Raw genomic sequence first — 21,402 nt, 5'->3', positions numbered from 1 at the left:
AAAACTTTTTCAAATTCCACCACGCAAAGCAAAATTTGGAAACACCTGAGAGCAAAAGAGAAATACATGTAAGGCCACCAGATAGAAACTGAATATCATGAAAAAAATCTCTGTTATTAGAGCACATTTTATGTGATGCCTTCAGATAATGAATCCCCAAATTCTCTGTCACATGAAATCTCTAGATTGGTTTAAATTACTGAATTAGTTAAACTTTATTACAGGACTGAAAAAGTTTTTCCAATAATTACACAGGTGATTGCTTGATGATAATTGAGAAAAGGAACAGAGTAAAGCACATTTTAACTTGATGCAAGGCAAAAACCTCAGGAAGCACAAATGTATGAAGACATCGTGAACACCTGCAGAAAATAACTCTGAATTGATTCTGGAGAAGGACTAAAAAGGAAACTAAAAAGACTGGGAAACAGTCAGAATTTCACTTGATATAACCATCATGGATGGCGCAAAAATCAGTTACTCCAATAAAACTGGAAGGTTGAAAAAACAGAAACAGCAAGCATCCTACTCACCAAGTTCTTCCTTAGAAAATACAAGAAATGTGTTTTCCTCATTCAGGTTTTTGTTAAAGTCTATACATAGCTCATTCAATTTTTTCTTCATTGTCTTTATTTCCTGCATCGGGTATAAACTGAACTTAGTGGAAAAACAAAAATCAAAGCTGGCAATTTTTATCTTCCACATGAATAATATTCCATTTTTTTTTCAGATAGGCTGTCTACTGAACAATACTAAATTCCAGGACTGAGCAAATAACACATTGCAGGTAGCATCATACTTCACACCCTGCCAGTCTTCCTTTTATATTTCTTTCAGTCCCGAGCAATATTGTGACCAAGAGCTATCTCTCCAACATTTTAAACTCAGCTTAGAGAGGACTAAAGAGATTAAACAGTTTCATTAAACAGTTTCATGTGCTAAAATTGAAATATTTTCTTTTGTTTGAACAGATAAATTACAATTTTACGTGTAAAAATATCCACTGAGATCAATGAGAACTAAGGGAGTTAAAAAGCATGCAACCTACTTAAAAACACTGTTTTGGAATTGTACAGGTATGATATGACAGAAAGAAGAGGCTGTTTTCACAAGACAAAGCCATTCTAAAACCTATTGTAAGACCTTGATAAGTCATATTTCTGAAACATTTTCTAATATATCTGAGAGCAAGTTTCTACACATTATTGTCAAGTTCAAATAAACATAGTAGTTACCAGAAAGAGAACACACACCAAAGAAAAAACTAAATGTAATTCAACTATTGTTCCCTAAGGATTTTCAAAATACCTTTAGAGGCATCAGTTATATGAAAATACACATCAAACTGCTCTCACTAGCAGAAGGATGTGGATGAAGATTGATTATTTTCTACAAAGGGTTAAGTTTATTCAACAGTTAGAAATAAAGGTCATAATATAGTCATAAATATCACTCAGAATTTGAAGATAACTATGCTGGCATCTGTAGGATCCCACAAGATAAGAGCTAGTGTGTATGTCTGAAACACCAATAGCAGGGTGGCTTTGGCACCAACCAAGGACTTTAGGTAACAACAACCAAGGACTGCTGGCAATAACATGCTGTGAAAAAGAACAAGATGTGACTGCACAAGGGGCCATACGGAGGCAGGACAGCACTTTTCTGGGACAAAGGTCTTTGATCTACCTCCTGGAGATGAGCACAGCTCAGTACAGCACAAACAGAGAAATGAGAGGGAGAAACAGGCACGGACTGTTTAGGGAGAACAAGACCACCAAAGACCCTCAAAGGCCTCTGACCCACTTCCAGAAAAGTGTAAAGAACAGACTGTGCATGACAACTAATTTACATAGAAAGTGCAAAACTTTTCTCCAGGGCAAGGAAAGCTTGTCTATAAAACAGTACCCCTATCCAGGCCCAGGTGGTGACCCTAAGACTCTGGACACCTAGGCAGCTGGATTGATGCTGGAGGCATGAATGGTGATGTCTCTTTCTTTCTTCTTTCTCTCTTCTCTTCAATTAATTTATCTCACTGTTTTCTCTTCTTCACTCTATCCCTTTTATCAAAAACCTATTCCCATGAGCTTATGTTAGGTCAGGGACTAACGTACCAATTTCCATACCAAGTATATAATTTACTAATGAAAGTTTGTAAGCTTTTGCAGACCCTCTGATTTTGTTGTTCCTTTCAACCACAAGCATCTGTATGAATCTTGGGTGCCCCCTTCCCATAAAGGGTGGGATGCCACAGCATCTCAGATACCGACAATTTTACTTACTGATTGTCTGACAATTGCTTTTTAAGTCAGTTCTCCCTTAATGAAGAAAAATTCACAGAGCAGGCTGTTTTCTCCTCTAACACACTTCGATTTTTTTTTCAGGGCTAAAATCTTAGACACATTTTACAACATCAATTAACTGAAACTAGTGTAGCTGTGCATTTGCAACAGTTATACATACTGTTGAATAGAAGTGCAGACTCACTAGTAACGTATTTTGAGAGGTCTCTTTCCTAGGAATCTACTTTAGGCACTCTCTACAATCGTAATATATAATACAACTTTTTCAGCTAGGCTTCTTTTAGTGTCAAGGCTACAAAATGATGCAGACCACCTCTATCTACTGTGTATCATGGATGTCTATCAGATTAGTTTTAAAAAACCTTCAAGTGGTTGAAATTTAAAGGATGGATCTGGAAGTAAGAACAGTTAAGATTAGAGCAGTAATTCAGATCCAAAATAATGAAGTTCAAATATATGCTTAGTACACCTAACTAACCATAAATTTATCCCTTCAACAGTTGGTAATGTTTGCTTTATAAAAAAATAGTCCATATTTACTTTCTGCACTTCTTTAGGAAGATGGAGTCCGTTTCTTCTCCCCACTTGAACAGATTTCTCTAGATATCGCTTTGTTTCAGGCTTTACATTTTCAAGATCACAGGTTTGCTGAAATGACAGTATAGAATTGTGGTGTTACATTTTAGTTAAATGGTATGCTGTGTCTCACCCCTTGAAAATGTACAGTTTATTCCAAGCTGTGATCCTCCCCTGCAGTATCATGTATCTGTAATCCCATTGGCCCAAGTTTTAATTCTGTGCCCACTTTGAATCTCCCTCTTGAGCTGTGCATGGGAGACAGATCTGTCTCTTAGCCCTTTTTCTCCCTAGGCTCTGCCTCTCTCCCCCTCCCTCCCCCTTCCCCCTCAGAAACCATGCTGCTCCCGGGGGTGGGATCCCCAATAAACCCTCATCTAATCAGCACCCTCAGAAGCCGTGTGGAGTCTCCTTGCCTGTCTGCTGCTACCAGCAATTCTACAGCTTAGGGGGCCCCCGGGGACTCCCTGGGGATCCCCCAAATAGACAGCAACATAGAATAATCGAATTTATAATACATTTTAAGAACCATACCAAGCATTAGAAGGGTTTCAACAGAGTTGTTCTTGAGAACACTGTCATATTAAAAAAGGGAACATCCTGGATTTTAACGTGAAGAACTCCCCTAAAACAGTTATCTTACACAATAGTATTCTTATATTCATATAGAATGTTTTGAAAATAATATTCTTTTACCAAGTATCTCTACACATTTACATGCTGTCATAATGGCAAGCCCTTTCAGCTTACAGTACAGTGCACATAAGCTTCTTCTATAGAGACAGTTGAATGGTTGATAGCTGATAGTTCTTCTTTTACATAGTTGAATAAAATCAGTGCTACAACACTGTACCCTAAAAGTATGAGGGATTGAAGAAAAACCCCAAAAGATTAGAAGTGTCACTTCAGAATATCAGATGGCATAAAATTTGAGCATATTTGTCTTCTCCACAACCAAGTTACCAGTGACAATAAAACAGTATCCCAGTGAAAATAAAACAGTATCCCAGAAAATTCTGAGTTGGAAGAGACCCACAAGGACCATCATCTTGAATGTACTACACACATGAAATTTTGGAACTATCATGATTTTTTAGAATTGTCATGGTTGATGATTTTGTATACCATTTCATAGTTGTTTTGGAGAACCTTGCTAATTTATTCCAGGAAGAAACCTTCAGACAGAGTAAGAAACAAAACCTACTTAGAATTCCGCGAACAAAACCTGAAGCAGCTCTTTACATCAGGCTCTCCTGAGGGCATGTGGGTGGAGCAGACTGGCAACATTCTTAAGCATGCCTCTACTAGTCAGCATGTGCACATGTTAGGAGTAACAAAATTTAAAATGACAGTTTTTACTACTAAATTCACCTTTATTCCAAGCTTCAAACCTCAAAATACAAGTTTTTCAAAGAATAAAATATGGAGCATATTCAACATAATTTTATGCAGAAATTTTCCCCCCTAATATGTGGGGAAAAGAAAGTGACTATATTATTTTAACATTTGCTTGAATTAAATGTAAAAACCTCAATCATTTTCATCCACCAACAGCTCTTAAATTAAGCATAATTTAGAAGGAGTACTATTGTTAACTTAGAAAACTTCAGCCCCCATTAAGGGGAGCTAAAGCATTCTGCATGTCACTGAGGCCAAGCAGATTTGCTCATCTCTTAATATGCTGCATTATAAATAACATGGAAATGTGAGGCCCTCATTCTCCTCACCCCAATATAATCTGGCCCCCTGAAGGATCATGAAAATGAACTAATCTACCTGAATTATTAAATCGACAATGAGGCCACGAAAAACCTGATTTAATCCAACTGTTTACTGCTTTTTTGAATTGGTGAAATAATTTCAGCTGAAATCTGAATTCTGTTTGTAGAAGTTCCTTTTTCATGTGTTCCTGGAGCCTGACTTTTTAACTGACAGTTTCTAACAGGAGGAGGTGTTAGAAATTTAGCAAAAATTAACAATAACTTTATGATTTGGAAATAAGAAATTTTGACCAGTCTGGCACTACTGGAAATTTCATATTTGTTTGAGTGCAAAACTCTTACTATTTAACGGTTATTAGAAGTGGATATATATGCAGAAGTTGCATCCCTGGCAAACTAATACTAAAACATGCCTGCATGCTGCAGTTAAGAAAAATTTCTAAAAAACTTTAACAGAGACTTAAGCAAAAATTCCAACTTTTACAAAGGTCAAAGACTGCTGCAAGAGAAAATGAAATAAGAATATACCAAATGAGAAGAAAAAAATTAAGAGAGTAATAGTAGTGAATAACGGCAATCAGTTTTCACTACCTACTGTCAGATAGTCCTGTAAATGAAAAATAGATAGATACACAGATATGTTAGATTAGTCCTCAATGTATCTGTGCATTCTGTAGTGGAGGGTGGGGAAAATTATAGTAGGTAATACATACAAATCAAGCAATTTAATTACTAGGAACAGAGCAGGGGAAGAAGAAAAAATCAACATAAAGTACAAAAGGAAAAAAATCAACACAAGGCACTATCTGCCAACACACAACAGAACATACTCAGAAGGGGGTTATTATATACTTCCACAAATATTTAACAAGTATACCCAGCTAGAGGAGAACATTTGATAATTTCCCTGGAAAACACAGCAAAAGAAGACAATGGTAATGGAAGGCAATGTAGTACGGTTTTGCAAATATTATTCTAATTCCCAGTCAAGCCTGCAAAAATCACAAATGGTGACTTCAAGAGACAGGGCTCCAGTATCTTATGAGCATTACAAGAAGATAAAAAATCAGTAGGGTTGAGAGGAAAAATTCACATATAAAACATAGAAAAACATATTTTTTTTTTGCTATCACATTAGATAGCTTCCTTGCATTATCCATATATTGCACTTTTAAGAAAATGATTACTAAACATCACCAGACATATTGGAACAAAATCAAATATTCTTTCCGATACAATCAAATAATATAATCAAATATTCTTTCTTTGAGCTACAAAATAAACAGTACAAATGAAGAATATGAGATACCTATAGGCACTCAATTAAAAGAGAAGCTAAACATTAATACAAAAAGGCTAGAAATTGGTTCTAAACTAAACGCACCTTTTAACATAGTTTTATTTTGAGGCTGAAGAAACAGATGAAGAAGATGACACAATGTAATTGTCTATAACTAGCTGATCAAAAGAGGTAATTTCAGCAGTCGATCCCATTTATATGTTCTCATTAACCTACATAACTTAAAACAACTTTTAAATTTAAAATTCTCAACTTTTTCAATAAAGCAGAATTTTAGACACAAATTCAAAAGCAGTATAAGATAATGTAAGTGCTGTATTTCCTCTTTGCTTCCCTCCCTCTTGGAACAAGCTCAGCCAGTAAAAACAAAAATATTTTTTCCTAATAGGTTTCCCTCTTTTAGTTTACATTCCTTGTATCAGTTCTTTGGAAGACTAGACAAAAGTCAAAGCTATTGCAATGGAGAGAGAAGCATACACAGATCTAGATATGAGAGGCAAAGAGTAACAACAGCACAATACACTGTTTTCTGTTGTACAGCTGTGTCCCACCGGAAAGATTTGAATGGCACAGACACAGAGGAAACACAAAGTTATTTTGAAAAGTATTGTGTATACCAAATAGTTTTAGATAAATTTAGATACACGTCACAATTTATGTGGACATGCTGTTATTTACCTGTAAATAAACAATCTTCTGAAACACATCTTCTCTCATGCTCATCTCCACATCAAAATTTGACAGCTTTTTGTCAGCTTCTGTACTTGCTAAGCGTATCTCTTTGTCAGGGGAGACATGCTGGGGAAAATCCAACATGCTTCTTTCCACTGTTTAAATAGGAGGCAATGAACACAGAAGGACAGACAGGCTCTAAGGATAATGAGCTTTCCTTCTTCTGTCATTTATAAAAGACATAAGAAAAAAGTATCCAAAGCAACCTGACACATTTAGCAAATAAAGTGATTACATGTAATATAAAATTTAATAGGTGAAAGGACTAAACCACACACCATTGTAACACATAAATATTTTACAGAAGATTTCTAAACCCCAAGCCTAATTATCTCATCATCTTCTACAAAATCAGCTGAATCGTATATAAATACATTAGAAATGCTTCATCGTCCAAAAGTCATGTAAGTGAAGACTGACGTTTCATAGCTGGCACAGATGCTTCCATGTTAGCATTTAAAGTCAGAAGCTCTGAATCTTTCAAATATGCCCATCTGTCCTCAAGTTATTTTTACATCGTTATGACCACAGTGTCAAATCCCCAAGTACTGCACTCTTTGGTGTTTAAGAAGAAACAACATGGCAAACAGGGAAGAAGCTGTCTGTGCATTCTGAACTTCTAGAGATTGGAAGCTGAGTAATACTACTCTTTTAGAATATACTTTTGAGAGTAAGCAAATCCTTGCTATTAAAGGAATATAACATCTGACATTGAATAGAAATCCTAAAATATAAATTAAATTGCTTAATTGAAAATAAAATTACAATGTCTCTACCATCTACCTTTCCAAAAGTAGATTTTTGAGTAACAACATAATTAGGTTGATTTAAAGCTTTGTAATTTTACGTGATATGCAGTCATTTTATCAAGCTCCAGGACAGATTCAGAAATGCAACCATGGGCATGTGATTCTTCTTGAAGTCCATAGGAAACCTGCCCCTTCATGTCCTGCCCTTATGCAAAGATGTTTCAAAATTATAAACTGAGTTTTAGCAGCTTCCAAGTGTAATTTAAAGTCTATTGTAATCTCTCTCTTTTTGGATAATGAGCTGCAGTTACTGGGATAGGTCTTTATGTGAAAGGGACACACAGGCCTTAAATTCCAAGTTTCGTATGGAAGTCTTGCTGTGTTAATACATCCCTCTCAAATGCCATGGGCTGTTTCCCAGCAGGTCATGATAATTTCACATACAGCTTTGAAGATTAGCATTAAAAGCTTAAATGTGACCCACTATTGCAATAGCATGTAGTGAAAAATGTAGATCTTCCATCAAGTCTTGGTGGCTGTGCTGAAAAGCTGATGACCAATGTTTTCTCAGTCAGAGATTTTCCTTCTGTAAATCTTTGTGGTGAAAAGATCTACAATAATTATACCAAACTGGTATACTGGTACAACTAAAACTGAAGCTGGCAGCAGGCTTTTTTTGGGAAGATTTCTGTCTTTCTGAGTATGCCAGAATAAATTCCAGCCATTTCACTGGATGTACAACTTAAAGTAATGTGAAATCCAGACTAATATTACAGTATAATCATTTGACATGCCATCTGTGCTTTTTTTGCTAGTCAGAGATTTTGCTCCCAGCCAAGGTGGCTGTTTTTAGCACCTGTGTGGCTACTGTAGATGTTTTTAGAGTATTTAAAAGAATTTGACATCTATTACACTCACTGTTTTACAAATAATGCAGCCACCATCTGAAAGTTTTTTCTCAACAAAGACACACAATATGCAGTTTCTATTTTACTTATCTCCTCTGACAATTATGAACAAATTAACTGAATGACCTGTTTGACCATTAAAACCCACCATACCATACTGGTATGGCTTGATAATTCATTCAGAATAATCTAGATGTGACTGCATGACCAATATCTCCCTGGATTCTTCAAGACCTCACAGGCCACAATTTAAATGTGAGCAAGTAAAGAAATCTTCCTTCAATAGCACATTCAAAATTTCCTCATCATCACATTTTCTCCCCTAGCAGTTTATCAACATTTCCATTACACCATTCAACTTGCTTGTGTCAAATTCCACAGTGTCTGAAAAAACACTGCTTACCACGTGTAATGCACTATGCATACCATAGATGCTGCAGCCTACACTGCTGCAGTGTCCCCTGGCAGCTGCAAAGGGTTGGAAATAACTGTGTAACTGTGTGGAGCTTGACATGCAAAAACAAAACAGGTGACTAATGCAGGCCTCTAGAAGGTCGTGAAAGATTGTGGACTCTTGAGAGGCCTATTCCACACAAGAATAGCAGGGATCAAAATTGGAAGCAACAACCATTTTTTCTCAGTGCTTCCTTATGTGCAGATGGAATGCCTTATGCAAAGAAATACAGAAAACACAAGCTAACCTGCATATTCCACCTCTATATCTGCCAAAACCCGTATGGTATTTTCTTGTGTTACTTCTTCAGTTTCAAGCATCCCAATGCTGTCATACACATGTTTTGTCTTCCTGATAAGTTCTTCTGTTCTTGTTCTTATTTCCTCTGGTGACAGGTCCCATCTCAAAAGGTTTCGTCCTGATGCTATGTATGAGGAAGCCTTGAGCCGGCTAGTAATTTCTGCTCCTAATGTCATTCTCAACACAAGCCGTGGCCCAATGGACCTGAAAGGATAAAAATTGTCTTTACATAGCAAGATTCCAGTTCAAGAGACATTTACGGTAAACATTAAAAAACCAGCATCAGAATATTTTTAGAAGGAGGAACAAAGTCCTTTTTAGAGCTGTTATGTTTATCAATTAAGTCTAATTTTTTAATAAATCTGTCTTCTACCTTTTTCATTTAGAGTATGACTAAGTGCAAACAGGGAGGAAAAAACTGGTATTGACAAAACCATACAGATTAAATTATGACTCAACCTTCTAAGGAAAACAGCATTGCATTACTGGAACTCTACAGAAATAGACAGTACTAACATTTCTGAAGTAAGGAATAAGACCCACATAAGTGATTTGTAGATGACAAAGAACTGAAAAGTTGCACAAAATAAGACATAAAAAACATCACTTGACTGTATTCATAATAGTAAATAATTTTATATTTATACAGGATTTCTGCAACATAATAAGCATGGGAGGAAACCTTCTAGTTGTTACTCATCTGCAAATTTATTCCTTCAGTAGTGTTGGATTTTAAATAGGCAGTTTCACTCTTTGACCAGAAGAGGTACATTCCTGTACTATGATTTATGTATTAATAATCTATCAACTATAGTTCTAATCAACTGTGTTTCAGCTTCTTTAAAATTAAGCTTGCATTCAAGTAGTCAAACTTGCTGCACTTTTTTACTGTCACAGGAGGATCCCTGACTGTCAGAGACTAACTATCTGTTGTCCTATTTCAGCTATATAATTAAAAAAAAAAAATCACATGTTGTTATGGTAATAATGACAACTTAAAATTTTCAACAATAACTAAAGAAATACACAGAGATCTTGTTAATGGATGTTTATTCCACACTGTTTTACATTAAATAACCTTTTCTCTTAACACTAGCCATTGTCCCTGTATTGATTTTATTGTAAAACCAGTCTGGTATGTGCAAAAGTGCACAGAGAGGTTTTGGCATACAATGCGGGCAGCATGCACAAAAGACAGCCAATTTTAGCCTGAAGGAATAACAAAGCAGAAGAGTGAAATGCCAACAAACTGAGAAGGGCTGCATGCATGTCTTCTGTTTGAAGGAAGGCAAAACTTTTTGTCAAAAGTGTTCCAATTCTATAACAGAATTTCTCCAGAAATAGCCTAACCAAAATTATTTGATGCAAGACAAAAGCAAAAGACAACATTTCTACCTATGTTTTACATTGAAACTTTATTTTCCTTATTACCACAGATTCTTCAGATCTTTCCATTCCACAACATAGATAAGTTGTTTACTTTTCCCTTTAGTGGCATACAGAAACATCTGTGTCCAGAATATTGACAATTTCACTTTGAAAATGAAGTGTGAATAAAGAACATTTGTTCCACCTCTGTTCTTTTTCTCTGATACCAACTGAGTTCTAGTGCTAAGGCTTTAGTAACTTCTCCCCTGGACTACTGAAACTCTGAATTTCAGATAAAAGTTTACGATAAATGAAGCTGCTGTCATGAAAGCAAAAGCTTAAGTAATAACATTCTCAAAATGCGTTAGTTTCCCATCCCCAAAGTCTACTGAAATCTACCCTGAATCTACAAATCCATTAAAGAACGGTACTTCATTAAGTCACAAACAGATTCTCAGTGGACTGCCCTGTATCTAGTTTTTCACACATTGCTACCACAGGTCTGGTAAAACCTCTTGGGAAGTAAAGGGAAGCTCCTCAGAAATAGGTTCATGGCTTTGAACTCTACCCCACACCACCCACAGCCAAGAAGATGAGAAAAGACTACACAGTGTTACACACTGAAGTCAAAATAAAAGTAAAGTGGAATCAAAGGAAAACAACAGCCTGATCAACAAAAAGTATGCTAAAGTGAAGGATGCTAAGCAGATATTATTTTTAAAGAGAACCTATTGCTTTCAGTCATTAAGTATCTTCACCTAGAAATTTAGACAATACAGCCTTGCCTCTGACCAACTGCCTATCATCCGAAGCGAACACTAAAACGGTCACAGCACCAACATATTACATCAATTTCAGCCTTGCAACAAGATTTATTAATAATTAAAGTTGACTGAGTTCATGAACTGGAATGTCCCTACATTCCAGTCTCACATTACCAGAGAAGACTATTTTTAAATGCTAAAAAAAGATGCCACCTGATTTTCTTAGTATATTGGCTAGCTTAATTAAGACATATACCTATCAATTTGAGAGCTGTATAAATTACTGGCGTAAATACTAGCAAGTTGTTCGCTACCTGTTAGAAACAGGAAAACACAGAACTCCCCAGTTTTGAAATGCTGATACCTTGTTTGCTTCTGTTGATAGAAAGATGCAATCATTTATGTGGATCAAAACCAGAAGTACAAATCAGAAAGCTTTTCTAATTGACCAAATGACATGGTGGGCCTTCAAGAACTGTAATATAACATTTCATGTAAAATCAGTTGCTACACATAATTCTTCAAATAATCATTTACAGATGTGTTGGTACCTTGCTACCAGTCACTCAGACTGTACTAAAAACCAAACTGACATCAGCTTAATAAAAAACTGTGCAAGTAAATATATATATGTGAAACAATATATATACAATAATAAACAATATATACAGGTGAAATCTTGGCCATTTCTTTCACAGCTCAGAGTTTTGAATTATTTATCTATTTAAAACTATAAATAAATAAATTCCTAAAACTCTATGTATCAGACTGCAATATTTTAATTACTTTGCTCAAAAAGAAAACAAAGAAACAATGTCAAGACCAAAAATTGTTAATAGACTGTAAAGAAACAAGAAAGAAGAGTATAACTAAAATAATATGAAGCTCAAAAATACTCTGCAGTTACATTTGACATGCTATTAGAGAAAAAATATTAAATTGTATCACTGAGGGAACCTTTACCTTCCCAGATATATAACTGGAATATGAGTTTTATTAATAATTCTAAGAACCAGATGCAACAGTGAAGAGTTTTCTTCAAACACTGAACCAAGCAGGTACAAATATTATTTTAGACTTGCTTTTGGTAAACAGCACCAACACTACAGAACAGCCAACTACTGCTTGCACTGAGCAATCAGAAGTTGATTCAGTTTAAATTAGATGGAAGCATGTTGCCTTGCATGGGCTGTTGCTAATGCCTCAACTGTTTGGTTCAAACTGTTTCAGCTATCACACTCAGTTTTCTCTGGTGTAGTGCAGAACACTAGAGGCATCTGAACAAGCCTGGGTTAAGTCTAAGGCTCACATCCAGCAACAGTATTGCCTTAAGACATTTCTGTCAGTGTTCCTCTCTCTGTTGCTCATTTCTGCCCCCGTACCTCACTCCATCAAAGGCATCAGCACAACTGTTGCCAGAGTCATACTTAGAAAATATTCACGACAGCCTATAAGTGAAAAATAAAGTGGACCAAAAACATCCAGGGGTGACAGCTTTTTACCAGGTAATCAATCCCATCACCCTTTTGATGAGTGATTTCAAAACAGCTGTGTTGGCCTAAACAAAGTGTCAGTGAAGTAAAAAGTGTCAGTAACAACTTGAACTTTCACTACTGCCAGAAACACATATGAAATCATGAATTTAGTCTAGCAAAGAGAGTCTCAAGATGACTGCTGCCATTAAGCATACCATTTCTATGTCCTAAACTAAAAGAGCTATTGATGCTACGAGGCAATAAGGGCACAAGAACAAATTAGAATAAATTGGTCGGGAATACATGAAAGCTGGAATTGCAACAGACATATGTAAGCATCAGGGCAGTGAGACTCTGAAAGAGATGTCCAGTAAGTCCCAGCAAGTAAAAACATCTCTATTTATAACATGGTGCTTGACTGGCTTATAAAATGTATTAGGTTACTTGGTTACCTAAGGTAGCATGGGACTAGATTTGATCACCCCAAATGCTCTTCCAGTCCCTGCATTTCTGTGAGGTCCTTCAAAATTAAAACTTCATTTATATTGCATTTTTATTATAAATATCTAACTGACCTCTATTGGCAACTTGCACTGGCCTTTTTCTGGGCTTAGTCCTATGACATCTGATAATGTCAATGGAATGACATACAGGGCTGACTGAAATACTTTATGCATTTGTGCAGTGCTTCCATTTAGGAGACCATCAGCAGGAAAGGCACACAAGGTTTCATTTGGACTTTCAGATATAACAGAGATTATTACAGACACTGCTGTTTTCATAAATTATGGTGAAAACATTGGCAGTTAATCTGCCAATCCCAAAAGCAGTAAGAATGGTATTTTCTACCAAAAGCAAAGTAAGTTGAATAACGCTTAAAAACTTAGTAGCTACTTCTAAAAAAGGACTTTAAAGAATACAGCAAAGCTTCTTAGTTGCAGACTGCAATAATTCCAGAGTGCCAGGTAATTTATTTCACCAAAAAATCTACAATTTGATTACTTGCTGCTTCTGGAAAATAGAAATTTGATTTTAGAAAGGGGAAGAACCTTTATAATACTCCATTACAGCAATACAAATCAAGTCTGTAAATTGCGTTGTTTGTCTTTGCAACATAACTGCTGCAAAGACAAACAATGCAATTGAATTTACAGACTTGATTTTAACCTTGTGCAATATCTTAAATATATTAAACATTTATGCAAGTCTAGGTTTGCTTAGAAACATTTTCTGTGACTGAAATGTGTGTCAAGCAGCCTTTTGCTGGCATGTTCCATTAACACTATTAAAATAAAACAAGAAAGCCACAATCTGTGAAGAAGCAGCAGGGAGGCATAGCACCAGCTTTAGAAAATACAGACAAAAGCCAAGATGCTCCTACTACTGAGAATCGCTATATAATACAGTCAAAATTTAAGCCTGCTGTCTCATTTAAGTCTGATTTCAAATTGGTAGTTTTAATTCCATCAAAGACTTTTTAGTGGCACTTTTAGTTTCAAATTATTCTTCACCTAAACAGTATTAATTACAATGACAAGTATAATTTTACAGAGTGAAATAAATGAACAAATGTATTTCTGGGAAAAATACATACAAAGCAATTTATTCTACTTGCAAATACATTTGACAGTTCCATGCAGCCACACAAAAATCAGGGTATATTGGATTCATGGAGGATGGAAAACTATGTTCTCTCCTGACAAAAGAGAATAACAGCTTCAGAAAGTGAAGACGTAACAGCTTCAGAAAGTGAAGTGAGAGCCAAGATTTTAAAAACAGAGAAAGACAGAGGGCTCTGTTTGTGTGTGTGTGTGTGAGAGAGAGAGAGAGAGAGAGAGAGAGAGAGAGCAAGCGAGAGCAAATTCAGATAATTTAGTCATCAAGTTCTTAAATACTCTAATACAAATAAATACAATTAAGTCTTTCTTGCTGGACCTTTAGAGGACATTCTTATGGCTACAAGTAAGAGCGGATCTGCAAATCACAACTAATGCCATGAACAACTATTTCAATCAGTAATAGACAGTATGAAGAATGCTGGAGTTCAAATTCAAGAGAAACATTTTGGTCTTTCTATTTTTTGAAACAGCATATCTTAGCTAAACAACACTTCCCGGTCTTCCAGGCTGCAGGAGAAGCAGTGCTGCATGCTGGAAAGCAGCACTGTGTATCTGAAGACTGTACCCTCTAGGTACCTACAAAGCAATACCCACAGGGGCTCAAGGTTCTGACTCCACCTAGCGGCCTCACCAAAATGAAAATCAAACAAAAAACTAGACACACCCTACTAAGGCAATATAAAAACTGACAGTTTGCCTCAGGACAAGCTATCTGAGTACTTGAGTAACATGCCATACATCAGCATTTCACTGGATGTCAGAGTCAAGTGCTATCAAATATATACAAATGACAGCAGGCAGGCATGGTTTGAGTAAAGATTTTAACAGTAAACCTCACACGAAATGGAATTTAAAAAAAATTTAAATGAAGTTAAAAAATCAAATCTCAATTCAGCATCATCTAATAAAACGGACATTACCATTGGTCTGTTTCACAGGATGGGCTTTATAAAAAATTTAACAGGCTAAGATATTCATATTATTTAGAGATCCTTGGTTTTTGCTTGAATTTAAAATATACTTTCATATTACTTTCAGTTCTGATCACAACTTTAGACAAGAACTGACAGTGTATCTAATAGTAAAGCAATGACAAAATCAACCAAAATAAGAGAACTGGGTAGTACAAGGTAAAACAAGAACAGAAAAAAAAAAAAAATCCAAGACAGAACCAGCAGAGTTAAATGGCTCAAAGTTAATCACAGGGCAACATTATTTCAGCTAAGCCAAAGGAATGAAACTATAACCCTTCAATACAAGACTTCTTCCTGACAGACAAACACATATTAAGTCCTTTTTCCATTTCACTTCTCAGTCCTCTCATCTGTTTGGCTCTTAACAGTATATGGAAGAGTGAATACATGCCTTGAATTCCTCCACCATTTTCCCTGGAAAAGTATTTGGCTCTGTGTCATAACTGTGTTTGGCACAGACCTATCTTACTGTAGCAAAACGATAGCATGTTTAGTGCTTCCTAATTTAAAGTTCCATAACTGCCATTAGAAAAAGATTTTTAAAGCTGTATTTCAAGAAATAGAAAATCTAGCAGCTTTTGACACTAAACCTTAATTTTGTCACACCTTTCAGAAAAAAGAAATTCTCTGCAACTGAGTTCACTGTACAGTCAACATTAACTATACTTTTAGCTTTTACAGTCTCAATGAGCAAGTAAAAAAAACCTGCAAATCATACATTCATTACCCTCAGTGCTCATGACCTTACTATCTGACAACAAATGTTTACTGGTTTTCCAATAGGATTAACATCAGAAAACTAACTGAAAAGGTGCTCCACAGCAGCTAACAAAAAGCCCAGACCTTAAGTAGGAATGAAACCAGTGTACTGAAACACGACACAACTTACTTATTTCTTCTTCCCTTTTCCTCCAAAAGTCTTTAAACAAAAGGAATTTGGAAACTGGTCTGACTGGCTGTCATATAAGGAGGTGATTTCCACACAGTAGTCTGCAGTGGAAAACACAGAAATGCTAGGGTATGGTTTCTGCAGTGTTTGATCTCTAAAATTATGGTACCCATGGTTTTAGGGAAAAAAACAAAACAGAACAAAACCCAACAACCAATGTACCAAACAAAAAACACCCCAACATACCCCAAAACATAAACCACAAATTACTAGTACTACTAATTTAGGTTTCACAGCATTCTGTGAACTGTATCCATTGCATGTCACAGCAAACCTCCACCAAAGTAACTTGCTTGCAGGATCTCAGGAAAGAATATTCTTACCAACGGTTGCATGCAGACAGTAATTGTACTATTCTGAGACTGAGGCACAAGGCATTAACTGAGGTTGTCTTACTGTTTGGTTTTACTATCAGGTGAACTGTGGATACACAGTGGGAAAAAATTGTTGTTAAGGTCCTACAGCTCTCTCAGGTGCTGCTGCATAAGCATATATCATATTTCCATCATGACAGCCATAAACAGCAAGTGCAGGCTGTTTAGTGCAAACAACACACTCCCAGGATAGCTCAGTAGTTGAATGCAACCAGCTAATGCATGAGAAACAGCTTGTTGACTCTATCTGAAAAAGAGCTGGTACTGCAAGACAGAGAAAAATACTGGGAGTTTGTAAACACTTTCTCTGATTGATAGCCAGCGCTAATCAGTTCAGCCTCTTCCACGGAAATATGCTTTGACTTCTTACTAATCTTGTCTCATACAGTCAAAGCAATGAGAAATGTTCCCTTGCCATCACTAGTTAGTTGGAAAACTGTGTCTTCATAGCAGACGATGACCTAGTCTGTCTTACTTGCTTACCACCTTAAATCAGTCTTCCCATCTCCTTGGGAAGACAGTGCATTATGAACATGCCATGTTCATTTCAGTGCTTGCAAAATCCCAAACAGCCTACTCAACACCACAAATTAGGAAAGGAAATGAGGCCTGCTTTCTTCTCTGGCTTTTGAGTGAAAAGTGATCTAGTAACACTCTGCTTCGCAGGCTGGTTACAGGTTATGTGAAATATTGCACCACCACAATTAATTGGCAAAGAACTTTGCTTATTTAGCTTCTAACAGACTGAAGAAACTGTCTGTTAGAGATTGTATCAAAAACACAAGTGTCCAGTAATATTTTGCTCAGAAACAAGTAAAATCAACACCATCCTCACCTCACCTTCTTTAATCTAAACACAGATAACATTTACTGAAAATGAGTCTCCTCTACAGAGAATAATTCAGACTCAAAAATCTATAGTTCAGTTAATATAATCTATTTTATTTCCACGGGTCATTGACTAAAAGGTCCTAAAGAAACTATGTTGTTGTGGAATCAGAAAGTAAATGGTAATAAAAATTAGGCTGTTAAAAATGGCTGCTTATTTTTCTGAATGGAACTATGTGACCTGTGGAATCCTGGAAGGTTCCATGCAGGGTTCTGTATTATTTCATGTCTTTATACATCATCTACAAAAAGCTGGATTAATTAAGTCACAAAATTTACATTTTGTCACAACATTTTCTCATGACAATGCAGTGTACTAAAGGCAGCCACAAAGAGACAAAAAAGAATGTCACAAGACAGAAAATTTTAAAACCACTAACAAAGTGAATTTCAGTCTTAATAAATGTCACACAGTTCTGACTTTACATACACAGGAGGAGTTGTGAGACATCTAATCATTGGGGAGACAAAACAGTTCAACAGAAACATCAACAAAGAAGCAGCTGCAAAGAAAGAAATTATAGGACTTAGTAGAGGTGGAATAGAAAAAAACCACAGAAATCCATATACCACATGCATGAAGTGCATACTACATGCATTTCTGATCATCTGAACAGTTAAACTCCCTTGTCTTCTGTTCTCCCACTTGCCAAAACCTTCTTCTGTTCTTCCAAGTCATGATGACTTAGAAATGATGAAGATGTAGAAACTATCAGCTGCATAGAGCAAGGGACTCAACTCAAAGAACAAATACTAATTAGACTGGGATTCTTTGGAGTGGAAAAAAAAATCACAGAATAAAGCACAACCGAGGAAGTACTTCAAAGATCTAAATGATCATAAAGAGGATGGAGAGAATGAACAAGGATCAATTTTTAACCTGTAACTTTCAACATAACCAGCAAGAGTTTTAGGAGACAGTTTCAATATAAAAAGGTATCACTGGACAGATTTTTATACAAGATCATATGAAAAAGCCAGTTTTTTACTAGAAGTCCCTAATTCCTAGACTGGTCTGAAAAGATAATACTAGATATACATATTATCTTTCATATTTTCTAAGGTTCCTCTCCTGACTCCTGTTGAACAATGGTTAGACTTTTGAACTAACCCAAACTATTCTAAAGAAATCTTTCCAAACCAGGCATTTCTTGCTTTATAGCAAGAATGATAGAACAGGTATAGATAGAACTCAAAATACATCAACAACATTGTTTAGCGTGGTCTAACTGGTGCTCCATGGGTCAAATAAAGTCCACAAATGCTTGCCAGCTTTGTCTCACCCAGTCCAGGAAATAATTTTGCTCTGCAAATTCCATCTAATAGACAAACTGCTCTTCAGGAGCCTGCTGTGGTTAGAAAGGTGGTAGCTGTTGCTACTGACCACAGGAAAAATTGCTGCTGCAATACACAGGAGAGTTTATGCAGTCCGCAGATCATAGGGAAAGGCAAAAATGTCCCATATGTCTTGTTTGGCCTTTGCCATTTCTGAGGTGTTGGACCTGATACTTCAATGAAAGAAACAGACATATTATTGTTATAAGTATGAAATAGGAAAATTATTATGGAAGTTCTTCCCATTTCTTTGTCCTCCGGTGTCATTCCTTCTTCTGCCTTTTCCCAGCCTCAGTTTCTTGCTGGTTTTCCTCAGCAAGAAAAAAGACAGTGCTCACAGTTTCTTTTCACTTTCTTCCATTATATTGTATATAGTATACTATATATAGTACAATATGTTGATACCTGTCTCACTCATGTACATAGATTTTTGTACTCAAAACCTGAATTTGAAGATTTTCAAAGAAACACCCCAGAATTCATGAATCCAAGAAAAATTTTTTAGAACACTAAAATTATTTAAATCAGTGTGTCTTCTTTTATTTTTTTCATATATAAGAATATCATCATAAAGTAAACAGACTTCTATGCTTAATTATCAAGCTAGTTTTTCCCCCATGTATTTTATTGTATTAAACTTACATCTTTAAATCTTTTAAAAATGAATGGGGAAAAAAAATTGGAAAAAGCCTCCTTCATCAAAGCTGCCTATTTTAACAAAAAGAATCAAACCCTAACATAATTTTATTTAATGTAAGGCATAATCTTGACATTTGCTAAGAATGGTCATTCTAATCTCATGTTAAGATGCCCTCAGGAAAAATAGAAGCTGGAACAGAACCTATTCAAGATTTCTGTGATCAGCTCCTTAACTTTTGAAAGTTAAGAGGTCACTATGACACACTCAAGAATACTGTCTTTCATGAAACAATTATTTGGTCACACTGAAATGATGACTTGAGGGAAAAAAAAATCACAATTAATGAAGTGCAGCAACCATTCCCCATTTTACTGATTTTTACTTAAGAAGGAGGTATCTTCTTTGTCCAAATGTAAACTGCAACCAAAGATAAACCTTTTACACAAAGAAAATAAAAAACCCTTCTTGCATCCTTTTTAATGGAAAAATATGTAAGACAAAGACAGACAATGAGAAGAGTGAAAATGACTGAACAAAAAAAGGAATGTAAATGTAAATTAGGAAAAGAAAATAGATGTGCACTTTATTTAGCACCAGAAAATAAATCGCTTGATTTTCAACAGCAGCAGGAGCCTTATGAAAATATTCTGAATCTTATTTTATATCTGCTAATACCCCTCAATCCTAATTTGAAATGAACAAAGGCTGTGAAATAGGACAAAAACTGTACACTTTGTGCAGTAAGCACATGACTATCATTTCTCAAAAGACCATGTGAGGCAACCATCTTTTCCATTTCATGCTGAAATTCAGCTCCATTCTCTTCACCACAACGTACTCTCCTACTATTTCAGTGCTTCCTATCAAATGCAGTCCTTTAGAAAAACTGAGATGCCAAAATAAAAGCAATTATGTTCATTTGTCTATTCTGAGTAGAATTGACTACAAGCCTTCTTTCACACCGATTTTCTGGGGTCCCTTTAGAGCCAGTGTTCATTATGGAGAAAATAAGTAACCCCCTATTTTAAAACCTTTCGGCGGTACATTGGTACCTGTTTCACCTGTCCTACAACGTGCAGTAGTGACACACCTTTTTATAAAGCTACTACGAGCACACTGCCGGTCTTGCTTCACGTACACCCTGCGGCAGAGCCCGCTGCTACAGCCGTATCCCTCAATCCATTGTGTTCTGTCCAATTTCCCTTGCAGTGATTCTGACTCAGTGAATCCAAGAGTACCAAGAGGAGACCTCGCCTGGCCTCGCCCCGCCCATGCTGCCCACCTGGAAGCCGTGCATAACGGAGCCCCCGGCAGGGAGGGCAGACTGCGGGAATCGCTCCAGGAGCGGAGGCAATAAACCCCACAGGCAGTCAGGCTTCCTGCCCCACCATCTGCCTGGCCCCTCGGAGCGCGCCCCGCACGCCCGCGGCAGCTCCCCCTCGGCCCGGGGCTCAGGCCCGGCTCCTCGAGCGAGGACCGAGAACCTCCTGCCAGCCGAGGGCGGCTCCGGGCTTCCCCGGCTTCCAGTCGGGCCGGGCGGCCCCTGCTGCCGCCCTCCCCCGCCCCCGCCCCCCCCCCCCCCCCCCGCACCGGGCACCGCTCCCGTCCCGGCTGCCGCGGCCCCGCCACCTGCCCTGCGCGCCTACCTGCGAGCCGCGCCCGCGCACAGCGACAGCATGGGGGGCGGTGCGGGGGGCGGTGGCGCCGGAGCAGGAGGAGGAGAAAAGACCGGAGGAGGAAAGACGGGCTGCAGAGAAGAGGAGGAGGCAGGACAGGAGGAAGGAGAAGCGGCTTTGCTCCCGCGCCCGTTGCCACGCCGCCTTCTCAGCGCCCTCCCGCCGCCCGCGGGCGCAGCGCTCAGCCCCGCTCCGCCGCGGTCCTGCGCAGCCGCTTCCGCCGCCTCCTTACGCCCCCGCGTCCCTGGTGTCTCGCAGCCGGAGGCAGCGCGGACTCGCCGCATCCCGCACGGTAAGGGC

At 37.3% G+C, this 21,402-nt stretch overlaps 1 protein-coding gene across 3 annotated transcripts in view; it reads right to left on the bottom strand.

Annotated features, from left to right (window-relative positions):
* The window catches only part of NLN (neurolysin), a 38,550-nt gene extending 17,161 nt beyond the window's left edge, over positions 1–21,389 (bottom strand). The window contains exons 1-5 of one of the 3 annotated variants that reach the window (XM_038124331.1): positions 21,073–21,389; positions 8,988–9,244; positions 6,576–6,724; positions 2,841–2,948; positions 534–636 (exon numbers count right to left, since the gene is read on the bottom strand). In XM_038124331.1, the coding sequence (XP_037980259.1) occupies positions 534–636; positions 2,841–2,948; positions 6,576–6,724; positions 8,988–9,244; positions 21,073–21,386 (931 nt within the window). In that variant the 5' untranslated portion in view covers positions 21,387–21,389. Of the gene's footprint in view, positions 1–533; positions 637–2,840; positions 2,949–6,575; positions 6,725–8,987; positions 9,245–11,486; positions 11,495–20,516; positions 20,660–21,072 lie in introns of those variants that run through there. The other 2 variants (XM_038124333.1, XM_038124332.1) reach the window with 2 other exon arrangements.
* Positions 21,390–21,402: the final 13 nt, after the last annotated feature.

This window comes from Motacilla alba, chromosome Z, assembly GCF_015832195.1.
Source record: "Motacilla alba alba isolate MOTALB_02 chromosome Z, Motacilla_alba_V1.0_pri, whole genome shotgun sequence".
NCBI lineage: Eukaryota > Metazoa > Chordata > Aves > Passeriformes > Motacillidae > Motacilla > Motacilla alba.
Note: the sequence above shows the minus strand (reverse complement) of the source record. Positions and strands in the feature narration are given on the sequence as shown.